The sequence below is a fragment of the Mixophyes fleayi genome, chromosome 5 (assembly GCF_038048845.1).
Source record: "Mixophyes fleayi isolate aMixFle1 chromosome 5, aMixFle1.hap1, whole genome shotgun sequence".
Classification (NCBI taxonomy): Eukaryota; Metazoa; Chordata; class Amphibia; order Anura; family Limnodynastidae; genus Mixophyes; species Mixophyes fleayi.
Genome location: NC_134406.1, coordinates 104,700,198 through 104,727,781, shown reverse-complemented (window position 1 = coordinate 104,727,781; position 27,584 = coordinate 104,700,198). Strand labels below are relative to the sequence as shown.

General features: G+C 41.3%; 1 protein-coding gene across 2 annotated transcripts in view; it reads left to right on the top strand.

The window, feature by feature from the left end:
• SPMIP7 (sperm microtubule inner protein 7) overlaps positions 1 to 27,584 on the top strand; it is a 46,500-nt gene that overhangs the window by 13,603 nt on the left and 5,313 nt on the right. For both annotated transcript variants that reach the window (XM_075211293.1, XM_075211292.1), the window contains exons 3-7: positions 12,804 to 12,874; positions 18,347 to 18,485; positions 18,899 to 18,966; positions 21,829 to 21,870; positions 22,279 to 22,386. In XM_075211293.1, coding sequence (XP_075067394.1) covers positions 12,804 to 12,874; positions 18,347 to 18,485; positions 18,899 to 18,966; positions 21,829 to 21,870; positions 22,279 to 22,386 — 428 coding nt within the window. The remainder of the gene's footprint in view (positions 1 to 12,803; positions 12,875 to 18,346; positions 18,486 to 18,898; positions 18,967 to 21,828; positions 21,871 to 22,278; positions 22,387 to 27,584) is intronic.

Below are 27,584 nucleotides of genomic sequence, written 5' to 3'. Positions count from 1 at the left end.
GATACACTTGATTTAAACTGGCTTAAAACAGGATACAACTTAGCATTTTTTCTTTTTTCAGTTTTAATAACGGCTGTACTTACCGCTCCCGCCACAGAAGGTGTCGGGGGCGCGCTTGCGCTGCGTTCGCCACGCTTCTCAACGGCCACGTCTGTTGTGCGCGCGCTTTTAGCCACGCCTACTTCCGCTGTGCATTCGCTGCTCTGCCACGTGTTACCTTCCATTTGCCACAATTTTAAACAATCATTATTTCTATTTCTCTTTTTCGTTGACTTGATCAACCATACTTTATCTTTTACAGTATTTAGTACCTCTGCATTAAAACTTCCTATTGTTGGGAAAGGCCTATCACAATCTTTGGTCATCTTGACCCACGTGTCACAATACACAGTTGCATATGCACCATATTTCTTACACATGAGAAACCTCGCTGAACCAATAGGACCTTCCTTAGGCAGTACACTGACCTTCTCTAGCGTATGCTTAGCACCAATGTTGAACAATAAAATAAAAAGTTTCCAAAGGCGCCAATGTGGTATTCAGTATACTAATACAAAGTATATTATGAATTTTAATACAACATATAGTTATATAAATCAGTGCACTGATATAAAATCAAAATACATCACATGTATATATATATATATATATATACACATCAAGTCTTTATAGACAAGAGCCTAGTAAATAATAGGCCACTCTTATTTACAGTCCGTGGTAGATTGGTTGCAAGTAAAGAGTTCAAAAGCGAAGATCCCAGGAACCAACAATAAAAACAAACATCCCGTGTCAGGTTCCACAAGCAATGTTAATAATTGGTCAAATGTTGGAATCGGTGTCCCGTTATATACAGTGCCGCCTTTTGCTGGTATGATTACAGGTAACCTCTGGTGTATAGTCCCTCTGAATTTAGGGCTGTATTCAATATGAGGATTTCTTAATCTCACAGTAGCAAACTGGCGTGATTGGAGACACAGTGTGCAATAAATGATAGGAATCCGAGGGATCGCTTAACCTATATTAGAGTTTCCTCCAAGGTGCCGATCCTCGTCATAGTTCAGTTTGATGTGCAGTATGATTATCCGTTTCCTACACGTTTTTCGCCAGGATCTATCTCTGACGAAGCCGTTCTGGCGAAACGCGTATGTAATGGATAATCGAACAACTCACGAGGATCGACACCTTGGAGGAAACTCTAATATAGGGTAAGCGATCCCTCGGATTCCTATCATTTATTGCACACTGTGTCTCCAATCACACCAGTTTGCTACTGTGAGATTAAGAAATCCTCATATTGGATACAGCCCTAAATTCAGAGGGACTATACACCAGAGGTTACCTGTAATCATACCAGCAAAAGGCGGCACTGTATATAACGGGACACCGATTCCAACATTTGACCAATTATTAACATTGCTTGTGGAACCTGACACAGGACATTTGTTTTTATTGTTGGTTTGTCACTCACCGGACCGTGAGTGCCTCTTCCCGGACATTTAGGAACCGTGGCCGTCCTCCATCCTGAGGGTCTGCGCATGTGCAGCCCTTTCCTATACTTCAGTGTATGTCCCTTTAACTCAATTGGCAGATCAGGCAACACTCCCTATATTAAGCACCTGTGGTCAACACCACGTGGCCTGATCTTGGAGTCTCATTCCCCATGAGCCTCTGAAGGTGTTCCTGTGTTTCCTCGTGTATTCAGCGCTGCTGATTCCTGTGGTTTCCAAACCACTTCTACTTCTGTGGTTTCCTAACCACTTCTACTACTGTGGTTCCCATACCACTTCTACCATCAACTGCATCATCGTGACTGTTTGCTGATTCCTATCCGCTGCCTCCGTGCACTACAGTCTCCTATACCACTTCAATGCTATTATATTCCATAGTGACTGTTTGCTGATTCCTATCCGCTGCCTCCGTGCACTACAGCCTTCTCTCCTTATCCACTCACCTGTTCATCATCAAGTCTGTGAGCTGATTCCTATCCGCTGCCTCCGTGCACTACAGTCTCCAGCTGGCAACTCGCCTGTGTTCATCATCGTGACTGTGAGCTGATTCCTATCCGCTGCCTCCGTGCACTACAGCCTTCTCTCCTTATCCACTCACCTGTTCATCATCAAGTCTGTGAGCTGATTCCTATCCGCTGCCTCCGTGCACTACAGTCTCCAGCTGGCAACTCGCCTGTGTTCATCATCGTGACTGTGAGCTGATTCCTATCCGCTGCCTCCGTGCACTACAGCCTCCAGCTGGCAACTCGCCTGTGTTCATCATCGTGACCGTGAGCTGATTTCTATCCGCTGCCTCCGTGCACTACAGCCTCCAGCTGGCAACTCGCCCGTGTTCATCATCGTGACTGCTAGCTGATTCCTATCCGCTGCTCCTGTGCACCTCAGCCTCATCTCATCTCTCCCGTGGGTCCGCAGAGTCCTGCTGCCGCTGCCAGTCCTATCGTCCATCTACTGCTGATCCGCTCTCCACGCCTTCCTGGTTCCCCTGGTCGCTACCCTCCTGTCAGCATTGGATTCGTGTCCCTGTTGGTCTACTTACCTGTGCGCTGCACCTACTAGACTCCTGCTTCTTACATCCAGGGACTTCTCATCCTGTCGGCCTCCTGCCGCCCAGGTATCACTGCACTCCTGTCTGACTGCCTTCTGAACCACGGTATGCATACTTCTCATTGACTGTGCTGGTGTATTGCATATCTTGCTGGACTGTGTTGGTTCTCCTCTGGAGTCTGCAATCCGCTGAGTCTTTTGCCATCATTGACTGTGTTACCTTGTGCTGGATTACTTCAGAGACTTCCTACATTTGCAGACCTGTTCAGTCATTTATATATATTGTGCATATTACTGTGGATCGTGTTTAATGTGCCCGTGTACATCCTGTGTTGCAGTCTCTCCCCGTACACCTCCTCAGATATATTTTCAGTGGTACAACTTGCTGAAGGCAGACCACTGATTCCTGTTCCGGTATCACCTGTTCCATTCCTCTCACATAGCAGTGGTACAACTTGCTACCGCAGACCACTGACTTCCCGGATACCTCCACTTGGATTCCATTCCTTCACTCAGACAGCGGTACCACTTGCTATCCGCAGACCGCTGACTCTCATCACCTCCTCGTTTCTGTTGGACATTCCTCCTCACTATAGCAGTGGTACAACTTGCTAACGCAGACCACTGACTAACTCCACTTGCCCTTGTCCATACAGTTCCTCGTGTATTATTCCCTCCATATTACCAGTGCTGCTAGTCATAGACTTTCCTGAGCATCTCATCATCTACTATTGCCTGTTCCGTGATCACCCTGCTACCAGAGTACACTATTACCATCTACATTGCTCTGGTAAGCTTACCACCTGGTGATCCCTGGGTAAAGACTCCTAGTGCCCGTGACAGTAAGATCAGGCCATGACAGACCCAGATACGGAACCTACCGCCAAAGAGATGCTGCAGCATCTGGTCAGCCGTGTGGAGCAACAGGATGCCCGCCAACAGCTGTTACTTCAGTGTTATCAGTCATTAACCTCCCAAGGAACATCTGGACAGACTGTGACAGCTACTCCTGAGGCTTCTGTGCTTTCCTCCGTTTCCCCAGTGCCATCCCAGGTGTCTACAGCTTCCACGCTTCACCTGCCTACTCCGTCAAAGTACGATGGAGACCCCAAAACTTGTAGGGGTTTCCTTAACCAATGTTCAGTCCATTTTGAGCTCCAACCTCAAAATTTTTCTACCCATCGTTCCAGAGTGGCCTATCTTATCTCTTTGTTTTCAGGACAAGCCCTGGCTTGGGCCTCCCCTCTGTGGGAGAGAAATGACCCTATATTGCAAGATAGTGCCAAATTCATTTCTACATTTCGAAGTGTGTTCGATGAACCAGGTCGTGTGACCTCCGCTGCTTCCAGCATCCTCCGCCTACGACAAGGACCTCATACAGTAGGCCAGTACGTCATTCAATTTAGGATCTTAGCCTCTGAACTTCAGTGGAACACTGAAGCCCTAGTTGCCGCCTTCTGGCAGGGGCTCTCCGATAAAATTAAAGATGCACTGACTACTCAAGAGCTTCCTTCGTCACTTGAAGATTTGATCTCTCTTTGCCATCGTGTTGATATGAGATTTCGTGAAAGGGAGGCTGAGAGAACAACTTCTGCTAAAGCACCTCTTCGTTCTAACCCTCAATTTCGTCCAGTTTCACCCTCTGTGATTCCCATGGAGATAGGACGTTCCAAATTATCTTCCGAGGAGAGAAAACGAAGAGTAAAGAATAGACTCTGTATCTATTGTGCTGATTCCACTCATATTCTCAGCTCCTGCCCTAAGAGATCGGGAAATGCCAGGCCCTAACTAGTTCTGGAGAGGTGAAGTTAGGGTCCCTGGAGTCCTCTCCATCTTCCATGAAATCTAAAGTCTGCGCTTTTGATGTTACGATTTCCTCTGCTACCACAACCTTTGAGTCACAGGCATTAATTGATTCCGGAGCAGCAGGAAATTTTATTTCCAAATCATTAGTAAATCAATGGTCTCTACCAGTGATTACCTTAAAAACACCCATTACTGTGACGGCTATAGATGGATCACGTCTCATCAACGGTCTCATCACTCAGAGTACGTCTCCAGTAACACTTCAGATTGGTGCCCTGCATCATGAAGTAATATCGTTTTTAATCCTTCCTGTTACGACAAGTCCGATTGTCTTAGGCCTTCCATGGCTTCAGTGTCACTCTCCCCAGATTGACTGGCGCACCCCTCAAGTCACGTCTTGGGGGCCTGAATGTCACCATCGTTGCCTTTCCCAAGTTATTCCTCTCAAAGTACAGCAATCTTCCATCTCATCTACCTCACCGGGACTCCCTCCTCAATATGCTTCATTTACTGATGTGTTTGATAAAGCTCAGTCTGAACGTCTTCCTCCTCATCGTTCTTGGGATTGTCCGATCGACCTTCTACCTGGCAAGACTCCCCCCAGGGGCCGGGTCTATCCACTTTCGTTACCTGAAACTCAAGCCACATCTGAGTACATACAGGAGAACCTCCAGCGTGGGTTTATTCGACCTTCCACCTCTCCCGCTGGAGCTGGGTTCTTCTTCGTCAAAAAGAAGGATGGATCATTACGCCCTTGCATAGATTTTCGTGGACTCAATGCCATTACTATCAAGAATCGGTACCCCATTCCGCTGATTACTGAGCTATTCGATCGCATCAAGGGAGCCCGTATTTTTACTAAGCTGGATCTTCGTGGTGCCTACAATTTAATCAGAATCCGTTCCGGTGACGAATGGAAGACAGCGTTTAACACCAGAGACGGGCATTGCGAATATCTGGTAATGCCTTTCGGGCTGTGTAATGCCCCCGCTGTTTTTCAAGGCTTCATCAATGAGATCTTTCGGGACTTATTATATGTATGTGTCGTCGTCTATCTGGACGACATATTGATCTTTTCTCAGGACCTGCCTTCTCACCACCAACATGTGGCAGAAGTCCTCTCCAGGCTACGAAAAAATTCATTGTTCTGTAAATTAGAAAAATGTTCATTCGAATTGCCCCAGATTCCATTCTTGGGGTATATAGTTTCCGGAGTTGGCCTGAAGATGGATCCAGACAAGGTGAATGCTGTACTACATTGGCCCCAGCCAACTACTCTTCGTGCTATTCAGCGTTTTTTAGGTTTTGCCAATTACTATAGACGCTTCATTCAAGACTTTTCTTCCATTGCATCTCCTATTGTGGCCCTGACTCGAAAAGGGGCTAATCCTAAGCAATGGTCCCCTGAGGCTTTTCAAGCCTTTCAAACACTCAAAGAGTCCTTCTCTTCGGCTCCAATCCTTCGACAGCCTGATGTGACACTCCCCTTCTTTCTAGAAGTAGATGCCTCTAATGTGGGCTTGGGAGCTATTCTCTCCCAACGCTCTGAACAGCAAAAATTCCATCCTTGTGCCTTCTATTCTCGGGATCTTCTGCCCGCAGAGAAGAATTATACTATCGGGGACAAGGAGTTACTAGCTATCAAAGCTGCATTAGAGGAGTGGAGATACCTATTGGAAGGAGCTCGCCATCCGGTGACGATCTTCACGGATCATAAGAACTTGTCATATCTTCAGTCTGCCCAATGCTTGAACCCTCGCCAAGCAAGATGGTCTCTTTTCTTTTCCCGTTTCGAATTAATAATAACCTTCAAACCAGCTGCCAAGAACAAAAAAGCTGACGCTTTATCTAGAGCTTTTGTGACGTCCTCTGATATAGAAGAGGTTTCCAACCATACCATTCTAGACCCCAAATGTATCTCACTGGCTGCTTCATCCACCAAAACGCTACCATTTGGGAAGACTCTCGTGCCTCCTACTCTAAGGAGGAAAATCCTTTCGTGGTTCCATGCCTCTCGTTTTTCTGGACACGCCGGTGAACACAAGACCTTTGAGATGCTCTCTCGAAGTTACTGGTGGCCTTCAATGAGGAGAGACGTCAAAGAGTTCATTGCTTCCTGTGAATTATGTTCCCAATTCAAATCTTCCCGCAGAACTCCAGCAGGGTTGCTGCGACCACTACCCATTCCGTCCAAGCCGTGGACCCATATTAGTATGGATTTCGTTACTGACTTACCACCTAGTAAGAATCATAACACTATTTGGGTGGTGGTGGACAGATTTTCGAAGATGGCTCATTTCGTCCCTCTGTCTGGTTTGCCTTCCTCGTCTATCCTGGCCGAACATTTCATTAAAGAGATCTTCCGCATCCATGGATGTCCGTCTGAGATTGTGTCAGATAGAGGAGTACAATTCGTTTCCAGATTCTGGCGAGCCCTTTGTAAAACCTTGGGCATACGATTAGCACTCTCATCTTCTTACCATCCGCAATCTAACGGACAGACTGAGCGTGTCAATCAAGATCTTGAGACTTTTATAAGGATGTTCTCTTCAGCCAATCAAGACAACTGGGTAGAGTTGCTTCCTTGTGCCGAATTCGCCCATAACAACATGTACCATGAGTCATCATCCAAAACTCCATTTTTTGTGGTCTACGGTCACCATCCGTCTTTTCCGGAATTTCCTGCCCTCCCGCCCACCCAAGTTCCAGCGGTGGAGACGGCCTGTCAGACCTTTAAAAATATCTGGTCTCAGGTCAAAACCTGTTTGAAGAAAACATCTATCAAATATAAATCTTTCGCAGATTAGAAGAGGCGGGCTATTCCACCACTAAAAATTGGAGATCGTGTCTGGTTATCTACTAAAAACATTCGTTTGAAGGTCCCATCTATGAAATTCGCTCCTCGTTTTATTGGTCCATATAGGATCATTCAAGTAATCAATCCAGTATGTGTGAAACTTCTTCTTCCTAAGAATCTTCGGATTTCTAATGCCTTCCATGTGTCCTTACTCAAGCCTCTTATTATCAACCGTTTTTCAAAACCTCCCTCAGCTCCGCAGCCAGTTCAAGTTCATCAGGAGGAGGATTTTGAGATTACTGAGGTATTAGACGCAAAAATTTCGCGAGGAGTACTCCGTTTCCTCGTTCATTGGAAGGGCTTTGGTCCTGAGGAGCGCTCTTGGATCAAAGCTGAAGATCTTAATGCTCCTGCCCTTTTGAAGAAGTTTTATTTCAAAAATCCGGACAAGCCCGGTTCCAGGCGTTCTGTGCCCACCTTTAAAAGGGGGGGTACTGTCACTCACCGGACCGTGAGTGCCTCTTCCCGGACATTTAGGAACCGTGGCCGTCCTCCATCCTGAGGGTCTGCGCATGCGCAGCCCTTTCCTATACTTCAGTGTATGTCCCTTTAACTCAATTGGCAGATCAGGCAACACTCCCTATATTAAGCACCTGTGGTCAACACCACGTGGCCTGATCTTGGAGTCTCATTCCCCATGAGCCTCTGAAGGTGTTCCTGTGTTTCCTCGTGTATTCAGCGCTGCTGATTCCTGTGGTTTCCAAACCACTTCTACTTCTGTGGTTTCCTAACCACTTCTACTACTGTGGTTCCCATACCACTTCTACCATCAACTGCATCATCGTGACTGTTTGCTGATTCCTATCCGCTGCCTCCGTGCACTACAGTCTCCTATACCACTTCAATGCTATTATATTCCATAGTGACTGTTTGCTGATTCCTATCCGCTGCCTCCGTGCACTACAGCCTTCTCTCCTTATCCACTCACCTGTTCATCATCAAGTCTGTGAGCTGATTCCTATCCGCTGCCTCCGTGCACTACAGTCTCCAGCTGGCAACTCGCCTGTGTTCATCATCGTGACTGTGAGCTGATTCCTATCCGCTGCCTCCGTGCACTACAGCCTTCTCTCCTTATCCACTCACCTGTTCATCATCAAGTCTGTGAGCTGATTCCTATCCGCTGCCTCCGTGCACTACAGTCTCCAGCTGGCAACTCGCCTGTGTTCATCATCGTGACTGTGAGCTGATTCCTATCCGCTGCCTCCGTGCACTACAGCCTCCAGCTGGCAACTCGCCTGTGTTCATCATCGTGACCGTGAGCTGATTTCTATCCGCTGCCTCCGTGCACTACAGCCTCCAGCTGGCAACTCGCCCGTGTTCATCATCGTGACTGCTAGCTGATTCCTATCCGCTGCTCCTGTGCACCTCAGCCTCATCTCATCTCTCCCGTGGGTCCGCAGAGTCCTGCTGCCGCTGCCAGTCCTATCGTCCATCTACTGCTGATCCGCTCTCCACGCCTTCCTGGTTCCCCTGGTCGCTACCCTCCTGTCAGCATTGGATTCGTGTCCCTGTTGGTCTACTTACCTGTGCGCTGCACCTACTAGACTCCTGCTTCTTACATCCAGGGACTTCTCATCCTGTCGGCCTCCTGCCACCCAGGTATCACTGCACTCCTGTCTGACTGCCTTCTGAACCACGGTATGCATACTTCTCATTGACTGTGCTGGTGTATTGCATATCTTGCTGGACTGTGTTGGTTCTCCTCTGGAGTCTGCAATCCGCTGAGTCTTTTGCCATCATTGACTGTGTTACCTTGTGCTGGATTACTTCAGAGACTTCCTACATTTGCAGACCTGTTCAGTCATTTATATATATTGTGCATATTACTGTGGATCGTGTTTAATGTGCCCGTGTACATCCTGTGTTGCAGTCTCTCCCCGTACACCTCCTCAGATATATTTTCAGTGGTACAACTTGCTGAAGGCAGACCACTGATTCCTGTTCCGGTATCACCTGTTCCATTCCTCTCACATAGCAGTGGTACAACTTGCTACCGCAGACCACTGACTTCCCGGATACCTCCACTTGGATTCCATTCCTTCACTCAGACAGCGGTACCACTTGCTATCCGCAGACCGCTGACTCTCATCACCCGGTTTTCGCATTCGGTATACCTGCCCTGTATACCGTCCTTCAGTTGGGCAATCCGCCTCGTCAGACAGCAACTGAGCACAATGAAGAGTAAACAGTGTATCTACGTTACAAAATCACACACTATACACCTTTTCTGCGCAGAAAATCAAAATTCCCAACAACAGTAATAATGTCTCAGAGGTTTTCACAAGTAATTATACTATATACATATAATAACTATCAAAACGATTGTTTAACCACGTGGCAAATCTACCGGAAGTTTGCGTACGCACAGCAGGAAATACACATACGCTAAGCAATGCAATACAGTTAAAACGCACAATGACCGTAAAAAGAAACAGTTTTCTCTTTTGTCCCTAGGTTCTAGTTAGCGTGCCCTAGACAATGCAAAATGGACATTCGGTTTCACAACACAGAGTAAAATTCAGGTTTTGAACACATTGCGTTCTTACCCGTATATGACGCGTCTCCACCCTTTGTTGCGGAACCGAAATCCGTTGGTCTTGCGTATCATCGGCAACGAAACCTCCAAAGCTCACGAGCCCCCAAATTGTTATGTGCGTATTGTCGCTAACCAATAACGATTGTCGAACCTCGATTTGTGTTTCCAACGCACAAAGATTTATTTGCAACAAGTAGAATAATATGCTCAAGTGAAGTGATAATAAATACAGCCTTTACTTATCGCAGGCGCTCTGGATCCAGTGTGCAGTCATTCAATCCTGAAGTCTGGGGACAAGATGTCTGAACACTAGATGTGAAGCTGCTGCTTATATACACACAGAAATATAGTAATACAATGAAGATGGTATAGCTTGCATCTATTGGTCCAGGTCTCAGGAAGGTCCAAGGGGTTGTCAATCATTGGCTAGTTCATCCCAAGGAATCCAAAGGAGTGGGTCATCTCTCCAGGGGGTATGCTCGGCTCTTCCCGCCAAGATTCCTTAGTCTTAAGTAGTTCATAATTCCCTATCATTCATAACTTGTGTATGCACACTGCGATTCCTTCGCAGAGTGAACCAAACAGTAGGAAATGTAAAGAGGTTTATTATGATACCACTCATGATATGATTCCTTCAACCTGTTCCGTATATTTCACTAATATGCATGTAACTTTAATATAACATATAAATACTACTATATTTCGACATAACTGACTATGTGTTGCAACTACCATTAATGTGTACTATTTTATTAGTATGCGTGTTTGTGCGAATATATGGTAAAAGACCAATTATTGTTGCTGCCACGTGTAGTGGATGCGTACGCCCTTTCACGCCGTAGCGTGCCCTTGTACATCGTAGCGTACCGTATGCATCTTTTCAGACAAAGACAACCAAGTTTGCTCGACTTTAATTGAAATGACTTTATCCAATTTGCTGACTTCGACAATAGCTATAATAAGGCTGTTAATCAGTGTGACAGGAATGAATGAATGCATATTGTGCTGTCATTTTCTAAAGGACTATAGGACCAGATGAAGAGCACAGATCTTAAAATAAGTGTTTAGTGTATATACATGAATCACTTGACTGATCGGACCTACAGTCGTAAGCACAATCGTTGTAGATAACAGATTGGTGGGAAAATTCTCCAGTGTGTACCTAGCCTAAGCAAATGAACCATGATGCATCTCAAAATTATAATGTCAGACTCTATATACCTTGGCCATTATCTTTTGACCGAAGCTCTCATCAAGATATTCAGTCAAATGATTTGTAGAATTGCAAGTGATTTGTTCCATACATGCAACAAACCAAATATAAATAATGAATGATCTAATGTGATTGACTCTTGAAATTAGGAATACACAGTAAGCTTTAAGGACCAACATAATTTAAACTCTAGATTTTATTTTGGAATATTAATATACTTTGACTGATCCAAATACTGTAAGAATGATAATTTTCCACGTGAAACATATATTAGATCCACATAAAAGAACAAAAATGATGTCATAGGAAGTCTTGTGGGCCCATAAGAAGTTACTATCTTAGTAACTGAGGCTGTTGACACCCTACTTAATTCCTGATTTGTATAGTACAAAGACACACAGGACGTCTGAACAGTGGGTCAGAAGGGCATTGTCTTTGGGCTATGCTTGCTATAACACGTGAGAGCAGGTACTAAGTGCTCAGTTACTGTGCATAGCACAGGTGTCTGCATGGTTATTTACTTGGTCTCTATTCCATACTAGAAGTCACAAATGGCTTTGGTAGTAAATCATACACCTTTAATGATACCATTTTGTACAGGGCAGTCTCAGTTTCCCACAATCAAAAAGATTACGGCCTTTTAGACTTGGGGTGTGGCTAAGTGAATTTGGGTTGTGTTAGGTGGTGTTCTGTAACTATGAGTATCCTGCATAAAGACACTAAAGCCTATGCAGTCCTTTCCATAATCAAATATTGTAAATGTGGGGATATGAATAATAATGCTTGCCTCATTTGTGTGGTTGGCAATCCTCCCTTGCTAACCCAGTAACACTGATATAAGTACCTCTCTCTGACAAAGTTGCCTGAACTAAATATACATTTATTTCATATGTGAAAACTTCTAACTCTATATATCAATATACAGCCAAATGGAGAGGTCCTTAGAGGCTCATGTTTTTTCTAGATCTAAGGCTGAGTTGACCGGCTGATAAATTGCTCTATATCGGTTCCATGGCCTGTTATAGCTATTATGCTGAGCTTGACTTTTGTCCAAGGCTTAATACTGCTTAATGCAAGCTTCTCTTAGATAATACTTCACCCTAATACAATCTTGTGGTATTCTGGTTTAATAATCAGTTTAATAAAAAACTGATGCAACATTATGTACATTGAGCTCACTTAGTGAAAGGTGCAGATAGTAAAGGGCTGGCTACTGTTTGATTTACCTATCACTTCCCACAGATAGACTGTATGACAGGTTCAACATACCAATTTTTCCTACCTACAGGGCTGTTCTGACCACAACTAAAACAATGCCCAAGGTTGGCACAAGCAGCCTCTTCATTGTTAATGTTATTACTGGTTTATGGAGGAAGTAGACAGCCCTCTTAACCCCAAGTAACAGGGGCTATTGCCAACATACCACCCATGCCAGCCACTCTTGGTGTACATTTATAAGTGAGGACACATCCATGTAATAAAAATATTTAAACACACTCATGTAACGCATGCAATAAATACAGTCATGGGGTCCCTTTACTTCAATGATTAATTTGAGGAATACATGAGGTTGGCATGAGCAGTATTTTAAGACTTTTTTCTGTCTAGTGGTTTTCTTCACCCCACATAAATTTATTTAAAATATGTTCCCTTTAAATCCATACCCACAAGGTTCAGCTAAGGAGCTGCAGTCTTCTGCATGGAATGTTAGTGAAAGGTGGCCAGGGAGCACCTTAAGGATGAGGGTAGTATCTATTTTTGCTTGTCTCTTCTTTATGAATGTTTTATTGTTCCCATTATTAATCATTCTAATCATTCTTGTATTATTTCTGACAGCGGTCACATGATGCTTCATGTTCAAGAGATGACATTGTCAGAAAATTCATGTATACGTCATCTACACAAAGGTGAGGTAATAATTTTGGGTTAAGCTTTAATGTCCACAATAAGTATTGTGTCTTGCAATTTTTTGACAATACTGTTACATGTTACAAGATGTGGACATCGCTGTTTGACTATTCGACTTTGGAATTTAAACTACAGATGAGTTACAATCCTATATTGAACAATTTACTTAAATATATAATATGTATCTTGAGAGAAGCGGATATATCAGTAATATAGTAACAGGCCCAAGCTCTGAGCTACAGGTTTGCTTTTCAGTTTGGCTGCTTACATCAGTTGCCTTTTAGTACAGTCTGCATATTATCGCACACACAGGTTGACAGCTGTCATCTGCCAACTTTATTCACGAATATGGTACAGAATGGTACAGAATGATTCAGTTGATTTTGCTTATCTTATTCTTGTCAATCATACTTAATTTTAGGGGGGACATGTGACAGCATAGGGCCACATGGCATATATTGCTATAAACATTGAAATAGGTTTAGACAATGAACTCAGTTAATGTACTAACAACCATTAATTAATTATTATTACTATTACATTATTATTTGAACTTATGTTTAGATAGATTGATGATATTGTAAATTAGCATAAAAAAAATGCCTGTTGACCTGTAGAGAGGAAGTCAGTTTAATAAAAACTAGAAATATAATAAAATGAAGATGTGTTTTCTTCCATGTTTGACATATGAATAGATGTTTGTGTGAAACCCTTGCTGGTCATGTGTTGTAAGTTAGGAACCATGGTGTCATGTAGTACCCCATTTGCTGTTGACCTACTCTTCTGCTCTTATGGCGTGGGTGTGATATCTACAACCAGAGTGTCCCCTGAATACTCAGGAGTTTAAACACGAGTGGGCAAAGCTTAAGCTTGCCGCCCCCCCCCCCCCAAATAAAAAAAAAATCTAATTTCCCAGCCACTAACACACTTAAAAATAATAACTCTTACCTCCCCTTGGCTGGCTACAATGCAGTCCAGATGTCTGACGCAGCACTGATGTCTGATACAGAATGCTGTCCAGGCTTCACTGCTGCCCAGGAGCAAACACAGGATATCTAGAGGGGAGGCTCCAAATGCTAGACTTCAGAACAAAACAAATGAAAGAAAAGAAAACATGACATCACTCACCTGTTACACACTGACATGTACCCCGCTGCCCACCAACTTCACTCACACATGCCCATCTGCCCACTAGCTGTTCTCACATATGTCACCCCTTGCCCATCAGCTTGTGTCACATATGCTAGCCACATAATACCAGCTTTACTCACATGCCCCCCTGCCCACTACTTGGCTTTTTTTTTTGGTATTTGGCCACTACTTGGCTCTCCTCTGTTGCTGTCTATTAATGTATTCTGTAGATGATATATTAAATATACTAACACATGCAAATAAATAGAGAAAGGTAATCTAAATGACAGATAATCCAGACCGTTCTATTTTATTTGCATTTGTTAATGTACTCTGCAGATGTAAAATTAATTATACTAATAGAGGGCAACAAAGGAGAGCCAAATAGAGGGCAAATACTAATACACATAAATGGTTCCTTAACTATCCTAGAGTAGCCCCAGCAAGGTGAATTAAAGCTGTGCTTCATTATGCATCGCTGCATTTTGTCACGGCACTATTTTAGTATAAAGACCCCATAGTCTCTAACTCAAGGACATTTCTAAGTGTAATCCCCCGTCTCCCTATTTTCTCCAGCCTCCTCCTCCCCCCCCCAATTTTCTGTAGCATCCATTCTCCCCCCTTTCTGTAGCCTCCATTCCCCCCCTTTGTATAGCCTCCATTCTCCCCACTTTGTATAGCCTCCATTCTCCCCCCCTTTGTATAGCCTCCATTCTCCCCCCCTTTGTATAGCCTCCATTCTCCCCCCCTTTGTATAGCCTCCATTAACCCCCTTTGTATAGCCTCCATTCTCCCCCTTTCTATAGCCTCCATTCTCCCCCCTTTGTGTAGCCTCCATTCTCCCCCCTTTGTATAGCCTCCATTCTCCCCCTTTGTATAGCCTCCATTCTCCCCCCTTTGTATAGCCTCCATTCTCCCCCTTTGTATAGCCTCCATTCTCCCCCCTTTGTATAGCCTCCATTCTCCCCCTTTGTATAGCCTCCATTCTCCCCCCTTTGTATAGCCTCCATTCTCCCCCCTTTGTATAGCCTCCATTCTCCCTCCTTACTGTAGCTTCCATTCCCCTCTTTCTGTAGCTTCCGTTCTCCCCCTATGTATAGCATCCGTCCCCCGTCCCCTCCTGTTATCTGTAGCCTCCTCTTTCCTGTACTCACCTTAACTTCTTCATTTTCCTTCCTTTCTCTTCTTCCTCGCTTCTGTCTTCTTTCTCTGTCTCCTCTACACTGGCAGCGTCGTGCCTCGTGACGTCACGACGCTGCCAGGCGCCGGGTAAATTTTAAACTGCGGTGCTGCTACAGTGCAGCACCGCATTATAGCGATCGAGCGGGCGGGCGGGCGGGCGGGCGGGAGCATTTATTTAATTATCACTGGGTCCCCCACTTCAGTGCCGCCCTCCAGAGCCCGGCGCCCTAGGCAACTGCCTAACGTTGCCTAATGGGAGCGCCGGGCCTGGGGGGGCTGCAAAACATGGTGTTGTGTATGCAGTTTGTGTGCTTTGTGAGAGCAGTTTATCATGAGGGTTGGATGATTTACACAGTAATTATATAACAATACTAATATGTATATGTTATAAATTTTGGTTTAAGTAAACTATACACAAATACACACATATTGATAGAGCCAATAACCGTACTTTAGCAAGGTGTTAAAATATAAATACAGACCCCATTCTCTTGTTACTAACAAATGAATAGCGAAATTTCCAAAACTCTTCTGAAAAATATTTGCCTTGTTCTGCGTTTGCCCTCCAAATTTTGCACATTTTCCCATGTGGAATTTGTCCGTAAGCGTTCCCATGCCTACCACACTCGTGCCACATAGCAGAGTTAATTGAGTGTTGTGGTCTCAGCACTATTCAATCCACAAAATGCAAAGTGCAAAGTAAAGTGCAGAATAGCATTCCTGGAATGGTGAAGCAAAAGCAAAATGCTAAGATTGTTTTGCCAGAACTTTGCTCTCAGGGCCAACAGAACACCCCGTCATCCCTGTGCTCATTAAAATATTTTTTTTTCAGCAGGGCGATGTGCTCCCTTATGTTTTGATTCTCCATATCGGGGAAGTGCATGAACAGTGAAGCGCCACAGGGACTTCACTTTGCATGTGCCAACTCTGGGCAAGGGGGCGCTGGAGATACCGGCCCTGTTTGCACGTCTGCCAAATGACCTGCTCCACAGAAAAATTTAATTTCCACTGAATTTTCTTTCTACTCTATTCTCTGATACCAGTGTTGTGCAATATATGTCTCCTGTACTGTCCTTTTGCATGTATAATAACAAGAAAATGTTAGGCATTTAAATCTATATGTTGCATGTGCTATAAATCATGAATACAGTGGACCAGAATAGAACTCACATGGGGAATCTCCCCTTTCATGTATTTCTTTTATTGAAATGTATTGTGTGTTTGTGTATGTGTGTCATGGCCACTTGAATATCTGACTTATTTATTGAACAAAAATAGAGTAATAACATCAGTGCAACCCTGTATTTTCACCAATATCAAAAGCATCGGTAGCATCTCAACTTTTGCACAAAACTTTTGTCCTCTTTTCACCTTGAGGTTCAGATGTTGGTTATGGAAACTTGCATCAATTGTATAAACACATCTCATGTACTATTTAGTCAGGAGAGCTCAGTGATGAAGAACTTTGAGAAACCAATTTCACAGGTGATTAACAGAATGATTATCCTCCTTGTGAAATTCTATAAAGAAAAGATGACTATTTCATTGGTAACCCATACAAAAACATATTTGTTTAAGCAATGTCTATTTGAATTACCAGATAATTGATAGGTAAGCTGTAGCATTTTCTTCAAAATAAAAGTCCATTCTTTAATAGACTACACAAAAACTGCAATTACATCCTCTAACAACATATTTTAGAAACTCTTCTCATATTATGTTTTCTGAAAACTCAACAAACTTTTTTTTCACCCTGGTTTTTTGTAAGAATTGGCTGGACAGCAAAATGTCCTGGGGCTTCTGTGCAAAATTGTAAACAGCATTCGACTCACACGATTAGTATTTTTTTTAAAATAAAGACAGCCACCACCTACCCATCCACACATTGTAACATTTCACGCTGGTACACTTTCCTGCACATCCCTCTCCTTACTGCTGTTAGCTGGCCTCGAGCGTATCTTGCCCTCTTATTTCATCTATGAGACTGGCCTTTAGAGAAATGTTTACATCCCCCTCTGCATCACCCAATGATTATTGCATCTTGATGATTCATTTTAACAATCGTGCAAGTATTTGGGAATAACTAGTAGTAAAATTCTTTTAAATGTGTCAAAAAAGTAAAAATAACTCCATTTTGGCTCATTTCCTAGTTTGAATATGAAATTCTTTCTTAAATAACCATGTATCTGTCAAGGTTTAGTTGGAGTTAGAAAATTGAAACATGCATTCTGCCACCTGTCACCCCCCAGGGTGGATTTGGTTATCTTGAATGTGTGGGGAACAGACTGATTCATCCACTGGAAGGATAGGTAGATAGAGTCCATGTTTCAATTGGTGCCCAAATACAACTCATCTTCCCGTCTATTTATATTGTACTTGCGGGCACAAGTATCTGACCCAGACCATCATGGACATTGCTTTATTTGTGTCTCCCTTTGGCTCCTAATATAAAGCAGTGTCAGCCAAGGGACATTTTATGGCTAGCATGAGATGGTTTAGTGAGAGAGCTACAGTCCAAGTAGCTTCTGTCCAATCTGGGGATTAGGGAGTGGTCCCATAAGTAATAATGGCTAGTGGTTAGTGCCTTGGTGGTGCAGAGGAAGGAAAGGGTATAAGGTTGAATCTTGGCTAAAGGGGAGAGGGATCAATGATTCAACAAAGTTTTTCACATGGTAATTATAGGAGGTGCTACTACAAAACACAATTTGAAATTGTAGGTGGGCACAGTCTATGTTTAAAGTTGCACCCATTTAAATAAGTGCCTTTCTAGCTTTCTGCAATTTAAAATGAAACAAAGTTTAGCCTAGTAAAATGCTTAAATTGATTGGTTCAGTGCATGTAACAAAACAAACATCTGACCCCTGAAACATATGTCCAGGACAACAATTAACAAGGGATGGGTTGGCTATACCTGTACTAAATAGACTTCAGCATGATATAGTGTACTATGTAATATACATGACAGAGACATTCTCTCTTGATTAAATATGTGTATACTAAATTCAAGAATATTTTCTTTGCCATGTTTAATCAAAAATATTTTGGAAAGACTAGATAACGTCTTTGCAAATGTGATTAGTTAACATGAGAATCTGATTATTTAAAGGGTACTTCATATTTTCACCACAATCTCACAGTTGCTAAATTTGACTACACAGAGCATATGAAGAGGTTCCTTGGGATATTAAGCTACCCACAAAGATACAAGCGCCTGAATCAACAACAGAGAAAGTGGCTGCTCCTATCTCACAACTCATTACTTTGAAAGAATACGAGCTTCAGCCTGAAATCTGGCAAGTATGTAGCATGCATCATGTAAAGGGGCTTCCATAGCTATGCGATCGTCCTTTGCTCTTTCTGTTATACATTTTATGAAAGTTGGCGTGGCCTCTTTAGAGTTTCAGAGTTCTCTTAGAGAGGGGGCTGAGCTTTACATTGTGATGTAAAAATAAATCTATCTTATTTGTTTGCTACATTCAAAAGCACCCAGTATTTTCCCTGCATGCATAAATGCATTTGCACAATTTGCATGGCATCATGATTTGCCCAGGAGCTTATGTGCTCTTGTTTTGCTGTGCTCCTAACACTGAATGAGATCCTTAATGTTCATTTTAATGTAATATAATTATATTATATAATATAATTTTAATATAATTGTAATTTTAGGAATTATCTCTTTAAATCTTCCTTATTGTTTCATCATATTCCAGGACCCCTGTGGAATGTGGGATGGATTGCAAAAAAGGATGTTTCATGCGCATAAAAAACCTCTTACATTGTAAGTTTTTATATTAATAGTCACTGCCCTTGTTTCATAACTGTGAAAATTAGAACTCACCTTCCATGTAAAGTATATGCTAACCTGTCAAAAAGCCCCAATTAGTATCTATGTTAAGTAGACAATTATTAATAAATGTTATCCATACTGACCATGCTCATTCATTAATTGCTGTGTCTACTGTTCATGAATGTGCGCATCCATTTTATATTTAAATCTGCACAGTTGATTGATAATCCATTGTATGAGGCTCTATCCAAGTATTGTTGAACAAAGCATGATTTGATAAGAACTTCGGCACTTGAGTAGGTAATATATCTTCCAGGGGCATTTAATAGTGTAAGTTGTCTAATTGTATTAGGAATCACCAGGGTGACTTACAAGTGATGCTGTATTTCACAACTTTATACATCTTTATTACATGATTGGTAAGATCATCCTCTTCTCAATGGTTTGGGTATGCTTTTAGAGCGGTGAATATGTCAACATTTATACCATACACATCAAAATGGTGACAGTGTAAATGTCGACATTTTTATTCAGTCCACATGTTTAAAATAGTTACATTGTGACTGTCGCAGCCACAATGTCGACAGTCACAATACTGGCAGACTCGGGTATACAGCCGGCGGTTCCGTGGCTTTACAGCCAGCGGACCCGCCGACAAAAAACAGTTCTAAAAAACAAATGCAAACACTAATACTAATAAAGCTTAAAACTACCCATGTTTCGAAATAAAAGGCCTGATTCATTAAGGAACGTATATGCCGATACCTGCTGTATTTATGATTAAAAAAAAACCTGCACATGCCCAGAACCGGACCATAAGCTAGTGAACGCAGTAACGTCCAATTCATATTCGAGCAGAAAAGTACCCTTACTACAGCCTACGATTACATGAGTGGAAAGGAGAGGGGACTGGGCGGATAGACATAGTCAATGTGTAGTAAGGGCGTGCCAAGCTTGAACACATACAGCAACGTCCAATTCAAGCTTTGTGCATCTCAAAGGTACGTGTTTTTCTGTCGTATCATTTGCACCAGCTAGAGGTCTGGTGTAGGTGCCAATTACTAGTGATGATGGTCGCTTATGCCTCCTAGAACATGTGTTTGTAATCAGGAGCAACTGTAAAAACACATTTTATGTACAGTAGAAATTCATAACATCCTAATAAATGTATTTTATGGAAAAGGTGACATTAATTGGAAAAAAAAATTCTGTGCGTTTACTTGATATTCCACATAAGTACTTGTCGTATCCTGCAGTGTGTTGTCTTTCAAAGCAGAGCAGACTTAGACCCGTATTCATCAACAGACGTATCTTTACATCCGCTCTTTGTTGAATACGGATGGGCATATGTCCAATTGACATGTGTTTAAAAAGACCCACAATATGTTCATTTTGGCGTGCCTTAAAGAATCAGGCCTGCAATCTTTTTATGACTGAAGCAATAATCTAACTTCTCTGTGAATCAATACTCTATCTTGCTAAATACATTTTTAAAAGATGTATACTAAACATACGGGGCCTGATTCATTAAGGAAAGTTAAGTAAAAAATTGAGTAATTAGTCTCATGGACAAAACCATGTTACAATGCAAGGGGTGCAAATTAGTTTTCTATTTTGCACATAAGTTAAATACTGTCTGTTTTTCCATGTAGCTGTCTCCGCACTGACACTTGGTGCAGGAGACAGACGCCTGCACCTTCTCGGCAGCCGCGTCCTGTTGCCTAGCAGCGGGACGCTATATCTGCTCACCTGTCGGCAGTCAGCATGTCTGACCGCCAAAATCTCCCTTACCCAATCAGGATGCACCTTATTTTATATAAAGCACCCTCTGACACATGTCTAGTGCCAGAGTATTGGTTGACTCCTGCTCCAGCGCTTCTTGAACTTCTGATCCATTGTTCTTTGGTTCTGACTCGGCTTCCTGTTACTATTCTCCCGTGTTTCGTTTTGGTACCTCACTACATGGCTGGTTTGACTATTTGGCTTGACCTGACATCTCTCTGGATCCTCCCTGTGTACTGCACCGCTTGGTTGGCTCTGACGTGGATTGCCTGACTACGCCTGTCTAGTACTGTCGTTACACCAGTGACTATTCCTTGCGGGGGTCCCTGGTTTATACCGGGGGTACGTTAGACTCCGCGTCTCCCTGTTCAGTTGCGCCAATACCGGTTAGCGGCCATCTCTGCAATTCTGTGACAGTAGCACACAAATATCAACTTTAAATTTCAGTGTAAAAATAAACTATCAACTTGATATTTGTGTGCTATATGAAAAAAACAGACAGTATTAAAATGTGTGTGCAAAGTGGAAAACTAATCTGCACCCCTTGCATTGTAACATGGTTTGAAAATGAGAATGCGGGCCTAATTCATTACGGAAAGTTAAGCAAAAAAATTAGTACATTTTCTTACTCAAGTTTTCTGGACAAAACCAAGTTGCAATGCAAGGGGTGCAAATTAGTTTATTATTTTGCACATTTAGCACACAAATACCTCATTGCTTATTTGTACACTGATCTTTAAAGTTGTTCTAGGATATGCCCTACCCCAAATATAAATCTGCCATCACATTTTAAATTTACCTTCCTCTCCAATGCAACATTTGCCTTACTTACTTACTTCTGCTTAACTTTCCTTAATGAATCATGCCCACTTTGTCCAAAGCAAAAGCACAGCTAAATAAAATAATATGAGTATCAAAGAGTGCACAACAGAGGATACTATATTTGCAATTATACCAATTATTTCTGCATATTTACACCTTTTGCAGGATCTGTTTAACTACATTTGGTTGATTTGTGCAACATTTTTTAAATATCCTTTGGTATTCTAAACAAATTCTTCTGTAATCTAGCATATCACCATATCCTCGCATGGAGCACATTCCGGGTTACTGGTAAGCTTCTCTTCATATTCATTTTTGTTTCTAAATGTCCCAGGGTATTGCTGCTTCTGGCACATCAGTTCAAACAGCTTCTTATTTGGATACCCAGAAATTGAAGTTGGTAGAGCAGTTGTAGATAAATCTGTCAGACAGATGCTACTCAGAAACTGTAAATCAGGACACCCGTACAAGGCATTTTCTTAAGATGCACTATGAGGAAAAATGTAATCATTTTCTTTGCAAAGTTTTCCTATTTAATATAATGTTCATTAGAATATGTCTATCCCAAAATTCATCAAAAGAAAAATTTCAGTATATGTCCTAAAATTCTTGAAATAAATGGATAGATGAAAAGGTTATACCAGTGTAGCACAATCAATGTAAGTGCAAGCCACCTCTGTTTTTTTTTTATCCAAACAGCGGCTTTACTGGTTCTGTCAATTCAGAAGACATGGATAATCCCAATGCCACCTTCACACCCTTCACTAAAGTTCGAACTGCACAGCCTGGCTACGCAAGCACAGCACAGTATGTATTTGTTGCTATTCTATATAACATTTTATTGATTATTAAGTTTATTATGTTAAGACAGCAAAGAAAAGGGAGAGGGAGCAGAGGGCACTTCTAAATTAATGTACTTTTAAATAGCATGTTTCACACTAAATATATTTATCTTTAAATTTTGATTAATGTAGAAATAAAGTGTAGATCATTCTGTAATAAAATACTGTTCAATTATGATTCAAACATAATAGTGTTAGAAAATAATAATCCCGGAGTTCTAAATATTTTCCATCTGATTTCTAATTTTGTATGTGGATATATTTCACAACATATTTTCAGTATTTCATATTTTACTAACCTTTTGATTGTCTATTGAATTGTATTTGTTAATTAGTAAATAGTTAGTAGTAATCAGTAGCGCAGCGTTTTACACAGAATATTTACAGTGACCCACAGATAATTGCACGGCGACCCATGTGCAATACAATTTACCTTTATCTAAATGGAGAAAAACAAATTGTAATCAGAGAAAAAACATAAAGTGCATTTATAGAGTTTTGCCACAAGATGTCCCTAGGTTGACATGCAGTAAATAGGATTCCATTGCCCAGTATAAGAATTGACTATTCTTTACCAAGCTATGCAATTTCTTATGATGACAGAAGAAAGGCCATGGCATTCAGTACCTGTTTTTAATTTGACATACAATATTGATGATTTCCTATAAGTGTGTTATTTGTAACATTAAACTGATGTGTCATCTTTAAAAATACTGATATAGCGGTTGTCATTTTAAATGACCTCAAACACACTGCCGTCATTACTGGTGCTCGTGATTTGTTACCACACTTCTTTTGTCATTATAAAGGTCAATCAGCATTTCTTAACTGTCGGGCAAGTCAGCTTCGTGAATTTTTTTTCGTGGTACTCACTGTCGGTCTAATAAGCTCTGTTAAATCGTACACCACTCACTTTTATATATAACTATCCATACCTTGACTGTTTTATATTTGTAAACATTCCATGGACTAGCTGAGTCCAGTCACCAGGCAGACATCAGGGCAACAAGAGTGCAAACGGAATCCAGTAGCCCGACAGAGGTCAGGGTCACAAGTGAACAAACAGGGTTCGGTAATTAGGCAGAGAGTCACAACGGGAGATTAAACAGCAGTAAAGCAAACTGGACCAGGGATAGCAGAAGACAAGCAGCAGCTATGAATAAACGATTAACTGCACCAAACACAGACTGAGACAGGTATATGAAGCCGAAAAACAGGTGTAGGTACTTAATCAGGTAAGAGGATTAACTTCTACAGACGAGGTGTAAAGTTCAGGAGCAAAACAGCAGCACCGTCGTAACAAAGATGCCTACTCTTCCTGGAATCCGACTGGACTACCCGAAGTTCGGGAGTTTGCCAGAAATTCCGGGAGTGTAGGCAAGTATGCTTAAAATAAAAATTATAATGTCAAACAGCAGTATGGTGCCACAAAACTACACATTTATTAATTTCGTATTACATGAAATGGTTAATTGTGTGCAGGAAGTCACTATTCCCCATGGAGAGACCACAAATTTTCTCTATGGCAAGACCCTGCAGCTCCATTGCTTCTTATAATGAGCTGATAAGTTTTGTACTTCACCAGTAGTTACAACAGCATTGTTAGGTATAAAATTGTTATTTATTTAATCTCACAACTGCTAACTAAAATAATGTTTTTTTGGGGTCTATTTATTAATACTATGCTGTGATTGAAGAGATGCGTAATGAAACGCAGCTGTATTTTACAGTACCGGCTGATATAGGAACCCCAGTGCAGACCCCCCTCCTCAATTAATTTTTTTCCCCTCTTCACCAGCAGTCTAACACAGCTGACAGATGAAGAATGTGCTATATGCAAGCCAGGGAGAGACTTCAGCTACATCCCATTGAAAAAGAGCTGTAACACCATCCTGAGATAGCGTTACTTTGCTAATAAATTAACAAATGCTGCTGTACCTATAGAGATCTATGGAGACAGCGCTAAGTTATGATATTTAGATTAATGGTGGAAGAATTTATGATATATTCATATAGAGCACCAATAGGTGAGCAAGATTCTATTATAGTTTTGTAGTTGTGACTTTGAAAACATTTTTCCTCTCTTTTTCTGATCCTGACTTGAATTTCCATGGTTTCTTGATCTACCTGGTGGAGTGACTAAAGGGGTCCTCAGAATCACATTTAGTAGTATCTAGGGGTTTTGAGACTTTAAAGGTAAAAAAGTGCAGATTCCTGTGGTGGCACCTGTTAGGAGAAATTATTCCTCCAGAAATCACTACATACTGTATATGTCTAACACAAGAGAATAAACTTTGGATTTAGACAAAGGAATCTAATTTTCATACAAAACAGGTTAGGGAAAATATCTTTCAGCAAAACACACACACATGCACCAGTTCAAAATGTGATTGAATCAGTCAGGTTTCAGCTGCCTCGAAATTTTTGACAAACCAATGTTGTAAATATCAAAATTAAATTTTGACTTGACCACCACAGTATGTGTTTTAAAACTGCTAAGCTGTTGACTCGAGAAGTTCGCACTCAAAGGTCGTAATTTGCAGTTAAAATATGTTAAATTAATAAATGGCTACATTTTATAGTGTTTTAATATTTAAATTAATTTGAATTGTGAAGATTACTGTTCGAGTTTGAAGTTCTTATTTGCAGTTTGAATGAGAAAATCTTAAAACAGTACTATACAATGCAACCACCATCATCATCATCATCATCATCATCATCAACATTTATTTATAAAGCGCCAGCAAAATTCTGTAGCGCTTTACAATTGGGAGCAAACACTGATAAGACAATACTGGGTAATACATACAGACAGAGAGGTAAGGGAACCCTGCTCGCAAGCTTACAATCTATAGGACAATGGGAGTTAGAAACACAAGGGCATGTGCTACATCATATTGCACAATGGACCAGCTAGAACGCAAAGGTAAAAGTATTGAGTGGGGTGTGTGTGTTGCAGTGTTGGTCAGAGGGTTGTTGTCTTGCGTTAGCTGTGTAGAGGATGGTAATAGGGTAATCTAGGGAAATTAAGATGGTGGTTAAGCTTGAATATGTTAAAATCGGCTTAAATATAGTGAAACCTATTTGCTTACTAGAATTTAGCTAAAAATGTATAGTCTAGCTAAAGTTTGTCAACGAATGATGAATTCTTAAACTTTAGAACCGGTTGAGAACCAATTTGGTGCATCCCTACTTCTGACCAGTACAGATGAATGAACATATGCAGCAAATGAGAACTCTCTTTAGACTAAATTGTTAGATAGCAAAACTATGGGTCATAGACTGAATCCAGCAATTGGAATAACACAAATCAAGACAAATATGTATATGTATCTCTTCATACCAATAAAATGTTCTGCGTAATGAGTTCACAAAAAATATAAAATAGCAATGTTAAAGACAATGGTAACAAAATACCATTATTAGTAATATTGTTATGCTTTATTTACAAATTGGGGATATTTTCTGCAGTACTATATTCATATAACAAACCAGATAGACTCATCTTTGTGTTGACAGTTTGCATTTGGTGTCTACATATAGGAAGTGAAACTGAAGCACATGATTTACCATTGCTGATGTCATTGTTCTTCTGTCTATGAACAAAACAGTAAAATATATCCCAACAGTCCTGATTTAGGCAGGAGATTTTCGATTTAAGAAAACTGTCCCTACTCCCAGTGAAGGTGGGATGTAGGTCCCTGCTCATCATGGCACTGGTGCATGCGGCATTTCACAGTTGTTTTCAAGAGGGAGGTTGGGGGCAGCCTAGCACTTCGGAAGTGCTAGGTCTGCCTTAGGGCGGATGTGTCATAGCCCGACGTACATTAGTCACACCCCAAACACCTTGTCCCATTCTCCTGCTGAACAATGTTCGGAGATATGGTAAAGTTGAACATTTCAAAACTGTTTTTAAAAATTAAATATTATCTTCCCTGTGAAAACAAATTTTCTCTCTCTTGCTAAAGACACACACGTTTTTTGTTGCTTATTAATGTCATTTTTTTCTGCTTTTACACTTTTATGAGTATGTAAAGACACAGTCCATTAACGTCAGTAATGCAAGGCATAAGAGCATTTGTTTCTACATTTTTTATTCTTGCGTTGCAATTTTTAAAGCATAGCTTGCATGCTTTTTTCCCAGTAAAGACACACACATGCACACATGCACTCAATTTGTTTTTCTGTCTATGTTTTACTCATTAAACATGTTGGAACTCTCATTGATTAAAATTAAATTAGTTTTTTATTCAGGTTTTAAATTAATATTGGATCTTTTTTTACGAAATGGCAGCAGGGGGATCTCGTTTCTTGTTCCTTTCTAATAAAAAGGCACATGTGAAGATCACTCAATTAAAATCAATAATGCTAGATATTCCTATTATGTTTCTTTCGCTTTTTAGTTGGTCTTTGATTTTGATTGTTTTTTTTAACACAAACTGCATGGTCTTTCCCCAGTAATACCGAATATTTCTTTTATTATTTACAATTGAGGGGCCAAAATTTTAGCAATGGGCTTTTTTTTTTTTTTTTTGTATTTGTAGTTATTTTACTGGAATTTCCACATTTAATGGGTGTCGTGAACATAGACAGTTATTTATAATAACCCATCACATAATTGTGGGGAATAATGCCTAAATCACTGCAGTATAAATATGGTATATTAATTGAATCCATTATTAAGTTGAGCTACTAAAGTGTAAAATGTGAAGTCACAAAGTCTGTTGTATGTGTATTTGATGGCTCTGCACATTCCAGTGTGAGAAGATAACAGTATCACCTGTGGCAGCTTCAAAGAGCCCCTACGAAATAGACTTTTAGGAACCGCTCAGCAGGGTGTCTGGCTCAAAGAGGCCATGTGCTGACTTGGCTATAATTTTATATAGACAAAAGAAGTCAGTTAAAATATGCCACTTAAAATCAATAAAAGTAGTAATCAACCACATATTCCTCAATAGCATTATGAAGGGCAACTCATATGCCAAATTAAGCATTCTGCCACACACAGAGAAGTTAAGGAAATGAGGGTAAGCTCTACAAAGACACTGTATCTAGGCCGGTTTGGTATCAAAAGATGGACAAATTCATAGGGGATTTATTAATAATAAAATTGGGTCTGTGTGACGCTCCACAGAAAAGTTAGGTCATATAGTAGAATTGGGT